The sequence below is a fragment of the Pelophylax lessonae genome (assembly GCF_965119305.1).
Source record: "Pelophylax lessonae genome assembly, chromosome: 6".
NCBI lineage: Eukaryota > Metazoa > Chordata > Amphibia > Anura > Ranidae > Pelophylax > Pelophylax lessonae.
Genome location: NC_138773.1, coordinates 272,005,358 through 272,019,903, shown reverse-complemented (window position 1 = coordinate 272,019,903; position 14,546 = coordinate 272,005,358). Strand labels below are relative to the sequence as shown.

General features: G+C 41.5%; 1 protein-coding gene across 1 annotated transcript in view; it reads right to left on the bottom strand.

Annotated features, from left to right (window-relative positions):
- The window catches only part of CCDC148 (coiled-coil domain containing 148), a 396,666-nt gene that overhangs the window by 305,469 nt on the left and 76,651 nt on the right, over positions 1-14,546 (bottom strand). The window contains 1 exon segment of the mRNA XM_082260329.1: positions 9,547-9,605. Within this exon segment, the coding sequence (XP_082116455.1) occupies positions 9,547-9,601 (55 nt within the window). The 5' untranslated portion in view covers positions 9,602-9,605.

Below are 14,546 nucleotides of genomic sequence, written 5' to 3'. Positions count from 1 at the left end.
GGTATATATGCTGGGGAGGAAGGGGGGATTAAAGAGAACCTGTCGCTTTGCCCCTAATGGACAAAGCACAGGTTTACTTTAAAAGTATGTGGCCCTTGGGTGTCTAAAGCTCACCTGGTCCACCTGTGTGTTGTGAGGTCAGGGGATTCCTTAAGGCCCCTTTCACACTTGCGGACCGTTCAGATCCACCTGTCAGTTTTTCAGGGCGGATCTGAACGGATGCCCCATGCATCTTTATGGGGCATCGGATGTCAGCGGAGACGTGTCCAATGACATCTGATCCAATCCTGTCCGTCAAATCGGGACGGATGGAAACCCTATTTTCCATCCGTCTGGCAGATCGGATTAGATGGGATCAGATGAGAACGGACAGGCAGTCCTTTCTCATCCGATTCCCCCATAGAGAACAGTGGGGACCTGACAGCTGTGCCTCTGCACACAGCGTGGAGACAGAGCTGCCATCCACCTGCTCAGCGGGGGATCGGCGGATCAATCCCCCACTGAGAAAAACGGAGCCCCCCGACGGAGCGACATGTGTGAAAGGGGCCTTACACCGTGTAAGCAGTAGCACCAAACAGGCCAATTTGGAGCTTAGCTCTGGTGAGTAACAAGTTGGTAAGAGAACATGAAGAAGCTAAAGGTGGGTATAGTCAGACTGAAATTTGCCCGGTTCAGCAAGGACTGGCTGAGTTTCAATCCATATGTGGCCCTCCCTGTTCAACAGAAGTTGTTCATTATATCAACTTCTGTCAAATGGACTCACTCACTGTCAATCAGCAGCTGCAGGTGCTGATCAGTGTATTCGGACATAAGCAAGAGCCACCGTCAGAATACAATATCCCAGCAAGCAGATTCCTCCATCTGACTAAAGCCTCGTACACACGCACCGATTGTCGGCCGAACGATCGGCCGTCTTTTGTCCGGTGCTGTCCTGTCGGTTGAAAAGTGCTAAAGACTGCACACGAATTTTGTCGGCCAACAACAGCCGACTGCAGAAGTGATGCCATGTGATGGTTAACTTTCCGTGTGTTTTTTCTTCTCTGAGCATGCCCAGTCTTGCTCATCTGCTGTTTGTCGGCCGAATTCTGTACTGACTGAGGAACAATCGGCCGTTCTGGTGTTGGCCAACAAAAATTTTATAGCCTGCACACCAGATTCTGTTCAGCCGAAAATTCGCAGTCAGTTGTCGGAAGCATCATACTAAAGCCCCGTACACACGTACCGAATGTCGGCCGAACGATCGGCCGTCTTTTGTCCAGTGCTGTTCTGTCGGTTGAAAAGTGCTAAAGACTGCACACGAATTTTGTCGGCCAACAACAGCCGACTGCAGAAGTGATGTCATTTCATGGTTAACTTTCCGTGTGTTTTTTCTTCTCTGAGCATGCCCAGTCTTGCTCATCTGCTGTTAGTTGGCCAAATTCTGTACTGACTGGCGAACAATCGGCCGTTCTGGTGACGGCCAACAAAAATTTTATAGCCTGCACACCCGATTCTGTTCGGCCGAAAAGTTGCAGTCGGTTGTCGGAAGCATCATACTAACAAGCCGACAATCGGCCGATCGTTCGGCGGCCGAATATTTACGGCCGACAATCGCTACGTGTGTACGGGCCTTAACAAGCCGAAAATCGGCCGATCGGTCGGTGGCCGAATATTTACGGCCGACAATCGCTACGTGTGTACGGGCCTTTAGTCCACTGACTGAATGAAAAAAAAACAGTCCAGCTTAAAGTGGTTGTAAATTACCACCTTGTAAAACAACCTATTCAGTTTAAATAGATATAAATGAAATGATAAACATTTTTGTATAGACATAATAAAACATTATAAATACCTTTTTAACCTTTTTTTATAAGTGATCACATACCCTCTGTTCTCAGCCTCATAAGAGCTGAGAGGAGAAGAATGAGCAGCACACTGATATTTCCAGTGAATCACTGTGCAGCGGGGCATGTTAGGACAAGTCTGATCATTGGAGGTGTGCTCTCCTGCTTAGTGTGATCAGTTTTTAATAGGAAAGCAAGGGGACTAATCACCAGGGATTTCAAATAAAGGAAGCAATACAAAGAGAACTGGATACTTTCTTATACAAGCATATGGTACAGCAGGCACATATCAGGAATATGAAGTGTTGGGGTAACCACTGCCATCAGGAAGGTGATATAGAGCAATGATTGGCTGCTGATGCTGGATTGAGTCCATGTAGACAGGAAGTGGCTGAAGGAGAGCAACAGCACTGAGATGCTAAATAGGATTAAACAAAATGAAAACACCAATAAAAAGCACGGTAATTGTTTTTGCAAAAAAATGTCAGCCAGCTAGGGTTTAGATCTACTTTAAGTGAACTTATTTCACATGGAATGGCACTGTTAAGCTGGACATACAAATTAAAAGATCATCATTACCCAATGTGTCTAATTTTGGCAAAATAGGTTAACAACATCTATATGAGCATGTCCAAATCCAAGCATGAAATCAGACCGACATAAGAAATATCAATAGTGAAATAAAATTTCCTAGACAATCACTGTGGTCTTCCCATAAAGACTTCAACAGTTTCTCAGAATGAGCATGCTAGTTTAGGAATCATTAAAAAAATGTTTATTAGATGTATCATGAACACATATTTCATTGCCATTTCATGTCTATGGTCAATTTTAGAGTTGACTGAGCCAGAGATCAGTGCAATCATATTATTACATGCTCAGATTCCGTACCTTTCATGCAATGAGAAATGCAATACCAAATCTCCATTTGTAGATATTAGGCTGGGGTATGGACTGCATTTAGAGAAAAAAGCAATCTTATTTTTATATACTTGTTAGAAATTTTGATCATTCTGAAAGCCTAAGGGAGATGCTCTTTAGTGAGCTGCAACAGTCAGTCAATAGCATTTAAATCCACTTTTACAAAACCTCCAACACTAACATTTTTATCCTGACATTGTTTTGTATTCCATGCAATGTGAGGTCTAAAGTTCCCAGGTATAAATGTAATAATGCAATAAAGAAGCTACTTATTTTCAGAAAAATAGGGCTGTAACTCAAAGTTTATCTGTTTAGAGTATACTTCTCTTGATGGTTATTGCTTCCAAATAAAGAGGGTGGGGAGTGAAAAAAAAAAAAAAAAAGAGTACCTAGGAATAAAACTATATCTTGTGGATTTTAAACAAGTGGGAAAAAAGTACCCCTAATACACCTCTCTCCCATCAGAATGCAGCTGTACTGCTTATATAGGATATCAGGCATTATCATAACACAAAGTACCTGGGTGCCCACAGCCAGGGCAGGGCAGCAAGGTAAGATAAAGAAGCAAAAAAAAAAAAAAAACACAGCATTTTAGGTGCCTATAAATTAGGGATTGACCGATTATCGGCAAAGCCAACCAATATATCGAGGGCCGATATGCACTTTTCCTCGTATATCGGAATCGGCCCCAGAGATTACCGATATTGCCGATATTTCGGGAAAGCGTTGCACCGGAGTGATGCCTGCAGCTAGAGGCATCACCCCGGTACCAGCGTCCATAGCCGGCAGTCGGCCGATTTGTAATGACAATCGATGCGGCGGAGAAGCCGCTCGGCTGTCATTACAAGGAGCGGGAGGGGACGTCCCCCCCCTCCCGCGGCCTCCCACGGCTCACCCTGGTCTCCCGTCCCACCGGCCGCCAAAGACTTGATCAAAACGCATTCGGCTCTGATCGGGTCTCCGTGTAAAAACTTGGAAGTGATTTCATGAGTGACATCACTTCCGGGTACTGTCTGGCAAAAAAATGACAGCATTCAAAACACCCAAACTTGGTGTTTTGAATGCTTCTAAGTGCAGAGGAGGGGTTTGGGGTCTTTTAGACCCCCAGGTCCCTCCACAAAAGTACCTGTCAAAAAAATAAATAAAAAAAAACTTTTTAAATGTACAAAAATATCGGCCGATACCGATATGCATTGGCCAAAATATCGGTATCGGTAACAAAAAACCGATATCGGTCGATCACTACTATAAATGGACAGATCCTGCATTTGATACTATGCTTATATGATGCTCAAGTGTCATTGGAAGGATTTGTAGCAAAATTATAATGATACCTAGCTCTTAAAGTAAATCTGACTTCTGTAGCTGCAGGTTCCATTTAGCAATTTACCCACATGGTTCACGTTAGAAGTACTAAATGTCTTCCTCCACTTTATGTTTTCAGTGTAAAGGAAGGAAGGGCGCTCTAGATAACAGGACTGGCCAGAGATAATGTCCGCAGTATGGGATGGATGTAGATTTAAAAAAAAAGGTGTCTCAGACAGCTCATGGATCGACATTAAGAAGGAGCCAATTGACACTCCGAAATGTGTCCTGCCCCTTTAACGTCATATCTAGGCACTTGCGTTCCTCGCTTCCGTTGACATCAATTCGGGGCCCTGTGTTCCACGCTGGTCCTGGCAGCGTGGCCGTCTTTCTTGGTGCTTCCTCCTTCGGCCCTCCTCTTTTAATTTTAGTAAGTCTATTTTGCCTTTTGGGCAATTAAAGTCTTTTTTTAACTGCACTTAGAAATGGAAAACATGTTTTTTTTTCCAGTAAGCACATAATAATGTTGTTAAAGCAGAATAGAGGTGTCACTCCATAACATGAAGGTCGCAAACAGGTACCTTCATTGAAGCTGTAGACTTAAAGCTGACCTCCAGGCTTGTGGAAAATATAACTATGCAGTGAGCCCCCTCCCCAAATGGATGGTTTAAAAGCTCATTAAGCGAAACTCCAGGAATTGCAACACTTTTGAAAGTTATGTGCTGGCTAATAAGAGGTTAAGTCCAAAGGTCAACTCTAGACTTCTCCTATATTTATTATTCACATTTTTACTAAGCACCGGGAGCAGAGCTTCCACTCTACTTTTGGTGCTCTGACACTAGACCTTCAGGTGTCTAATTCAGCAGTCCCAGAGTCGATTTCAGCCGTTTCACCAACCCCTCCCCTCTTCTTGCCCAAACACAAAAGGCTTTGTATGTTAACATATTCACAAAATACAAAGTATTCTGGGAATAGATAACAGAGGGGAGGGCGGGGCAATGTGGCTACTGTGTATTAGAGCACATTAAACCTGTCTGGGAGTATAGTGATAGCTGTAATCCTGATGCTCAGTAAAAATGTAAGTAATAACTAAAGGAGGTAAGGCCACAATTTGGCATATACCTCATTGGACTTAACCCCTTTTAGACCAGCATATTTTTAAAAGTGCTGCAATTCCTGCATTTAAGCCTTTGGTGTAGGACATGATGAATGGAATGAAGTACTTTCCTTACACTTTACTACCCCAGCAGCCGGGGGTCTTCTTTTCAGTGCTCCTAGGATGTGGTTGGGTCCTCAGCATCTTTATGTATAATGCGGAAGTTCTGTTCCTGAATTGTACGTAATGGCAGCGGAGAGCCTGCTAATGGTTGGGCAAAGAAGAGAAGAGGCCTTGGGGTCTGGTCATACAGAGTGTTTAAAAGCCTGTGAGTTTGAAGAATAAGGTCATCTTTCAGCATTCCAGTGTGGTACTTTACAATCATTGAAAATGTCTTTTATTGTACATTAACTTGTTAAAGATTAAGGCCCCTTTCACACTAGCGGACCGTTCAGATCCTCGTGTCAGTTTTTCAGGCGGATCTGAATAGATGCCCCATGCATCTCTATAGGGCATCGGATGTCAGCGGAGACATCTCCGCTGACATCAGATCTGGTCCGTTAAATCTGGACGGATGAAAACCCTATTTTCCATCCGTCCAACCGATCGGATCGGATGAGAACAGACAGGCGGTCAGTTCTCATCCTATTCCCCCATAGAGAACAGCGGGAACCTGACAGCTCTGTCTCCGTGCGGAGACAGAGCTGCCATCCGCCTGCGCAGGGGGGGGGATCGGTGGATCGATCCCCTGCTGAGAAAAACGGAGTCCGCCAATGGACTCCCATGTGTGAAAGGAGCCTAACAGATTTTTATTGGGTTTGCAATTTTTTGTTGTGACTTTCATTTTTTGTTAAACAGTCACCATTTTTGTATGGTATTAGATATTGAAATCTGTTGAAAAAAGAAAGATACAGCTATTGGTAGAATAACCACAAGACAGAGCTCTGCCATTACCTCTGCCCTATTCAACTTGCCTGCTCAAAATGTATGTTCAATGTATGTATTTTCCAAAAATCCCCTTATGCAGTTCTACAGTGCCTTGCGAAAGTATTCGGCCCCCTTGAACTTTGCAACCTTTTGCCACATTTCAGGCTTCAAACATAAAGATAAAAAACTGTAATTTTTTGTGAATAATCAACAACAAGTGGGACACAATCATGAAGTGGAACGAAATTTATTGCATATTTCAAACTTTGTTAACAAATAAAAAACTGAAAAATTGGGCATGTAAAATTATTCAGCCCCTTTACTTTCAGTGCAGCAAACTCTCTCCAGAAGTTCAGTGAGGATCTCTGAATGATCCAATGTTGACCTAAATGACTAATGATGATAAATAGAATCCACCTGTGTGTAATCAAGTCTCTGTATAAATGCACCTGCACTGGTCTCAGAGGTCCATTTAAAGCGCAGAGAGCATCATGAAGAACAAGGAACACACCAGGCAGGCCTGAGATACTGTTGTGGAGAAGTTTAAAGCCGGATTTGGATACAAAATGATTTCCCAAGCTTTAAACATCCCAAGGAGCACTGTGCAAGCGAAAATATTGAAATGGAAAGAGTATCAGACCACTGCAAATCTACGAAGACCTGGCCGTCCCTCTAAACTTTCAGCTCATACAAGGAGAAGACTGATCAGAGATGCAGCCAAGAGGCCCATGATGACTCTGGATGAACTGCAGATATCTACAGCTGAGGTGGGAGACTCTGTCCATAGGACAACAATCAGTCGTATACTGCACAAATCGGGCCTTTATGGAAGAGTGGCAAGAAGAAAGCCATTTCTTAAAGATATCCATAAAAAGTGTTGTTTAAAGTTTGCCACAAGCCACCTGGGAGACACACCAAACATGTGGAAGAAGGTGCTCTGGTCAGATGAAACCAAAATCAAACTTTTTGGCAACAATGCAAAACGCTATGTTTGGCGTAAAAGCAACACAGCTCATCACCCTGAACACACCATCCCCACTGTGAAACATGGTGGTGGCAGAATCATGGTTTGGGCCTGCTTTTCTTCAGCAGGGACAGGGAAGATGGTTAAAATTGATGGGAAGATGGATGGAGCCAAATACAGGACCATTCTGGAAGAAAACCTGATGGAGTCTGCAAAAGACCTGAGACTGGGACGGAGATTTGTCTTCCAACAAGACAATGATCCAAAACATAAAGCATAATCTACAATGGAATGGTTCACAAATAAACATATCCAGGTGTTAGAATGGCCAAGTCAAAGTCCAGACCTGAATCCAATCGAGAATCTGTGGAAAGAACTTAAAACTGCTGTTCACAAATGCTCTCCATCCAACCTCACTGAGCTCGAGCTGTTTTTCAAGGAGGAATGGGCAAAAATTTCAGTCTCTCGATAGGCAAAACTGAAAGAGACATACCCCAAGCGACTTACAGCTGTAATCGCAGCAAAAGGTGGCGCTACAAAGTATTAACTTAAGGGGGCTGAATAATTTTGCACGCCCAATTTTTCAGTTTTTTATTTGTCAAAAAAATTTGAAATATCCAATAAATTTCGTTCCACTTCATGATTGTGTCCCACTTATTGTTGATTCTTCACAAAAAAATTACAGTTTTATATCTTTATGTTTGAAGCCTGAAATGTGGCAAAAGGTCGCAGAGTTCAAGGGGGCCGAATACTTTCGCAAGGCACTGTATATCCTCAGAATATTACAAGCCACAGCTCCTCCTGTTGTAAATGGTGCATGCTCTCCCATTACAGATGTAGCTTTTGAGGGGCCTCCCCACAAAAACCACTGACCCCTTATTCCCCTCCATTCTGCTGTTTGCAGGACGGGTTGAACATTACATTAATGCGCCCTCTAACGGTCATTCTTGGTCTTTAAAACTGCGCAGATGCACAGTGCACTCTTCCCACTTCAGACTAAAAGTTTGGGCTTTAGATTTAGTTTAACATAGAACCCAACCAGTGGATACCATTTAGTTTACTAAATAGAAACAAATGCTTATTTTCCATAAAAGTTTGTTTTCATTTTTTTCAGTCACCTCCTCAGAATGCACTCAGTGGCAGCTTCACTTCATGGCTCTGGGATGGCTTCTTGATAGCAATGGTGTAATATGCCTGAGCAGTGTGTGTTACTAAAATTATGCCTGGTGCACACGATGAGATTATTGGACGAATGATCATTCGTTTTTGTTTTTTTTTGCATGATAGCCTCATGTTGAAAATGAAGAGTTTACTAAAGTGATGAAAATTCTTGCATGACAGACAAAAAATTGGAAGTGCTGTAATGTGTTACAGTGTATTTATATTGTGTTTTTAATCGACAACTGTACTGATTAAACTAAACTCGTACGATGTGGTGTCATAGGAGAAATTTTTTTGTGCTTGTCCCATCGGATAATATCGGTGGAACAGTTGTGATCGGTTTTCGAAAGCTGTGTACCAACGATCAAATTATTGTACGATCATTTCAAAAGCGGTATTTTTCATACAATTTTCCGATTGTGTGTAGTTTTTTTTTTTTTTTGTAGCTGCAACTGATCAAATACATGAGATTTTATTCATTGGATTTACTGCTTTAACTGGGGTCTGAAGAAGAAAGAATATCTAACAGATTCCTCTACACATGCTATACAGCACAGATGGATGGGTCTCCTGCTGTGCATATGTGTACCCGAACAGCAGCTGCATCTGATTGGATACAGCCAATATTGGGTCGATAATTTTCTGTCCAGCTCCTTTGATGAATCATTCAAATTATGTCAGGCAGGACCACCATTGTAGGGAATTTCCTAATGACCAAAACAAAATTAGCATAGTGTATGGCCAGTGTTAGATTGGCACAGTACCAATCCTTCTGCAAACAGAATATGCATGAAGAGATAAAAGTAGAAAAAGATTTGACAATGGCAGCGAGATGGCAGGAATAAAAAGCAGTTCTGCCAAAAATTTACATTACAAAAATGTCATAGCAGCATTCAGTTTTTTCTGACATTATGTTGATTATGGTGTTATAAAGGTATAACCTTCTTTCATGCATAGGGAATTCAAATGTGGTACTGTATGTGTTGTAATGTACGTGTAATCTATGGGTGGTATTGTATGGGTTGTACTGTACGTGTTGTAATGTATATATTATGTATGGGTGGTATTGTATGGGTTGTACTGTATGGGTTGCATTTTTCTCTTGTTTTTGAACATACTATACAAAGAAAGTCTTCTAAAGTCAGCTGTGCATAGCACGGCTGGATGAGTTCCTGCGGCAGACGTTATAGTGTACATACAGTATATACTATATATATATATATATATATATATATATATGTTCTTGCTGCTATCACCATTTGATGACTCTACCTGTGGACAATAGATGTGTATCGTGTCTTTTTCTGTCCTCTACATTTATAACCAGCAAGACAGACATAACACTTTACCTGTGTCGTTGCTTCTGTGCGTTATTACAAACGTTCGTATGTCTCTTCCAGTCATGTTTCTGTAAATGAATGAAAACTTTACATTAAAGGGAATGCACAGTGTGCTTTTTTTTATATATATTTTATTTATTATGTTCAGAACTAAAAGAATAAAACAAAAAAGTTAACTGTTCAACAAATATGTGAGAAAGGTTATGGCTATGAATATTTCATTATATACAGATACAGCACACATGTAAAGCTTCTGTTTTTTTTTGCATACTTTCTAAGCTCTTCTTAAAGGACAAGTATGCTCAGAGCTTTTTTTGTCACACTTTTCTTCTGGATCACAGAAGTGCACTAACTTGTGCTCTCCTGTGACCAAGGCTAAAGCCCACTGCCTACTGACATTACAGAGCTGCTTCAGGCTCTGGAAGGATCCTGACAATAATGTTGGAATCCACCCAAATACCTGGCTAGCATTTGGCTCAGCCTGTCAGCTAACTGCTGAAAGACTGAAGCCCCGTACACACGCGTCGATAATTGACCGTGAATTTTCGGCCAACATCTGATCGGCCGATTTTCGGCTTGTTAGTATGATGCTTCCGACAACCGACTCCGACTTTTCGACCGAAGAAAATCTGGTGTGCAGGCTATAAAATTTTTGTTGTCCGTCAACACAACGACCGATTTTCCGTCAGTCAGTACAGATTTCGGCAGACAAAAATCTGATGAGCAAGACTGGGCATGCTCAGAGAAGAAAAAACACACGGAAAGTAAACCAGCACATGACATCACTTTAGAAGTAGATTTAAGTTGGCCGAGAAAATTCGTGTGCAGTCTAGGCACATTCCAACCAACAAAACACCACTCTGGACAAAAGTCGGACGATCGGTCGGCCGATAATCGTTGCGTGTGTACGAGGCATGAGCCAGATGCTCCCACTCTTCCTCTAGCCCTGTGTTCCATTGAACATTGGAGGGACAGAGCAGAGAGCGATGACTGACAGTCACAGCTCTCTACTCAGAGCGGACCAAAGAACTGCACAATCAGCAGTCATGTGATCGCTCAGTTCTCGAGCTTAGAGCCAGCAGAGTAAAACTGCAGCATATAAGTGAGTATGAATGTTTTTTTCCTTAAAGCAAAACTCCACACAAACAGATAAATATGTGGTTTGTACAAATATATAGTATAGGAGCAGGTATATCTGTTAAAGGAATTGTAATTATGTCCACCCAGCCCTGAGATTTGCAAAGCTCTGTCAGATGGCAGTCTGATATTTCTCGATTGCAGTTATAAAGTTTATAAAACGGAAAAAAATATACAGGTATATCAAGTTCAATCTATGTGTATGTGATTATTAGGCCTCATGCACTCAAGACATTTTTTTCTGCAGCCAGTAAACCCCCATAATGTTATCCCATGTGTCCATGCACACATAGACTGTTATTAGCTTTTTTTGGCAGGGGCATTTTCTGGCTGGAAAAAAACCCCCAGAATTAGTGGGTTTTAAGAGGAGTTTTTCAGCTGTAAAAATGCTCTAACGCAGCTATTTCGCGTTTATCAGTGTTTTTGAGCCATAACCTTTTGTGGGAGTAAAGTTCTGCTACAAAAAAAAGCTAAAAATGCTGAAAAATGCTACTGCAAAAACGCTGCAAAACTCTACAGCTACAGCTTTCTACAGCTAACGCTACTGGCATTTTTATAACATCCGCTGTGCATGAGGCCTAATGCTCTAACAACTCCCATGGCCCTGTACAGTATATTCTGCTTCCTGATGAAGCCATCTAAAAGTTTTTGAAGTTGTTGACACTCTCAGCTATCACCACCTCTTGGGGGATGGAGTTACATATTTATACTGCTCTGAGGGTAAAGAACCCTTTACACAATCTAAGGTTAAAGCTCCTTTCTTCTAATCTCAAATTGTGGTTGCATATTCCCTTTAAGGACCTTAGAGTAAACAGTTTATTACAGTTACTGAAGTAACCTCTGATAAATCTGTATATTGTATTCTTCTTCTACAGAGTAAATAATTGTAATCCATATAACCAATCCTTATAGCTGAGGTCCTCCACCCCATTTATTATTTTGTTGCCCATCGATGAACTCTTTCTAATTTAACATCTTTTCTAAGGACTGGTGACCAAAACTGAACTGCATATTTAAGATGAGGCAGCACCAGTGTTTTGCAAAGAGGAAGAATTAATAATTTTCTTTCTAGAACGTATGCCCTTTGTAATGCATAGCAGTATTTTCCTAGCTTTGTTAACCACAACTTGGCACTGCATGCTATGATCTGCAAGCAACCTAGTTACTTTTCCATTACTGATTCTCCCAGAGGAGCTCCTCTAATGTATAATTTGTAATTTTGGTACCCAAGTGCATAATATTACATTTCTCAATACTAAACCTCCTTTGCCATGTTGCAGCCCAACCCCCCATTTTGTCAAGGTCTTCCTGTATGTGTGTGCTATATCCTGCATTAAAGTTATTTCCCAGGATAATTTGGTATTATTCGCAAACACTGTAACTGAGCTTTTGATTCACATCTCCATATCATTGATAAACAATCTGAACAACATTGGCCCCAAGACAGACCCCTGGGGCCCACCACTTACAACTTTAGACTATCCAAAGAATGTGTAATTTATCTCTGCTCTCTGGATATATTCATGCAACCTATCCTTGTAAAAAAGTACCACTTAAAAGAAGCGTTCTATCTATAGCGCTTGCTAAAACAATATAAGTGTGTACAATATTCTTGCGAATATAGTGCAAAAGTGCAAATACTGTGCTAATTAATTATCAATTAATAGATATATCAATAAAAATCAATCCCAAAAATTTTCAAATACATAAAAGTCATAAAAATCAAAAAGTCATAAATCAAAAACCAAGAAATTGCATTTTGCTACAATGTAAAGTAGTGAGTGTACAGCTTGTAAAACAGTGTAAACTTGCTGTTCCCTCAAAATAACTCAACACACAGCCATTAATGTCTAAACCGCTGGCAACAAAAGTGAGTACACTTTTGGAAATGTCCAAACTGGGCCCAAAGTGTCAATATTTTGTGTGGCCACCATTATTTTTCAGCACTGCCTTAACCCTCTGGGTCATGGAGTTCACCAGAGCTTCACAGGTTGCCACTGGAGTCCTCTTCCACTCCTCCATGATGACACCACAAAGCTAGTGGATGTTAGAGACCTTGCGCTCCTCCACCTTCCGTTTGAGGATACCCCACAGATGCTCAGTAGGGTTTAGGTCTTGAGGCATGCTTGGCCAGTCCATCACCTTTACCCTTAGCTTCTTTAGCAAGGCAGCGGTCATCTTGGACGTGTGTTTGGGGTCATTATCATGTTGGAATACTGCCCTGCGGCCCAGTCTCCAAAGGGAGGGGGGCTATGAACTGCTTCAGTATGTCACAGTACATGTTGGCATTCATGGTTCCCTGAATGAACTGTAGCTCCCCAGTGCTGGCAGCACTCAAGCAGCCCCAGACCATGACACTCCCATCACCATGCTTGACTGTAGGCAAGACACACTTGTCTTTGTACTCAACACCTGGTTGCCGCCACACACGCTTGACACCATCTGAACCAAATACGTTTATCTTGGTCTCATCAGACCACAGGGCATGGTTCCAGTAATCCATGTCCTTAGTCTGCTTGTCTTCAGCAAACTGTTTGCAGGCTTTCCTGTGCCTCATCTTTAGAAGAGACAACTGGGACAACAGCCATGCAGACCAATTTGATACAGTGTGTGGCGTATGGTCTGAGCACTGACAGGCTGACCCCCACCCCTTCAACCTCTGCAGCAATGCTGGCAGCACTCATTCGTTTATTTCCAGAAGACAACCTCTGGATATGACGCTGAGCACGTGCACTCAACTTCTTTGGTCGACCATGGCGAGGCCTGTTCTGAGTGGAACCTGTCCTGTTAAACCGCTGTATAGTCTTGGCCACCATGCTGCAGCTCATTTTCAGGGTCTTGCCAATCTTCTTAGGCCATCTTTATGTAGAGCAACAATTCTTTTTTTTTTCAGATCCTCAAAGAGTTCTTTGCCATGAGGTGCCATGTTGAACTTCCAGTGACCAGTATGAGAGAGTGAGAGAGATAACGCCAAATTTAACACACCTGCTCCCCATTCACACTTAAGACCTTGTAACACTAACGAATCACATGACAACGGGAGGGAAAATGGTTAATTGGGCCCAATTAGGACATTTTCATTTAGGGGTATACTCACTTATTTTGCCAGAGGTTTAGACATTAATGGCTGTGTGCTGAATTATTTTGAGGGGACAGCAAATTGACACAGTTATACAAGCTGTACACTCACTACTTTACATTGTAACAAAGTGTAATTTCTTCAGTGTTGTCACATGAAAAGATATAATAAAATATTTACAAAAATGTGAGGGGTGTACTCACTTTTGTGAGATACTGTACTTTAAAACAAAGCCAAACCTTTTTGATGAGCTTTGTGACTTTTAGCAACACCTGTTTAAAAAAAAAAATAATGCAAAAAAAAAAAAAAAAAAACCTCTTTAAATTACAAAATTACACATGCTGTAGTTCCTCTAAAAGATGGAGATTGAAACATTGTATTGGTGTTGAAGTCAATCTTTTTACATTTTTACACTGCTGGGGATCAAGCTTTCATTCTAAATGAATGCAAAGCAGGACCAAGCTGTCAAATTATAGATTACACATTAGGAGCCCTATACAGCTGTTGGATTAGACAATGATTGTGCATTTATAGAAAGTCCTCAGTAAGGCTGGCCATACACTATACAATTTTCTTATTCAATTTCCTTTAGATTTACCTTAAACTATGTAGTACAAGGGCCTGCCTGATTGCATACAAATTGAAAGTTTGTAGGTTTGACCCTATATTACATGGTTTTGGTAAATCTAAAGGAAAGTTGAACAAGAAAATTGTATAGTGTATGGCCAGCCTAAGAATCAATCATGTTGTCTATTTTGTCAGTTCACATCAACCTGCTGAATTGGTGCACAAT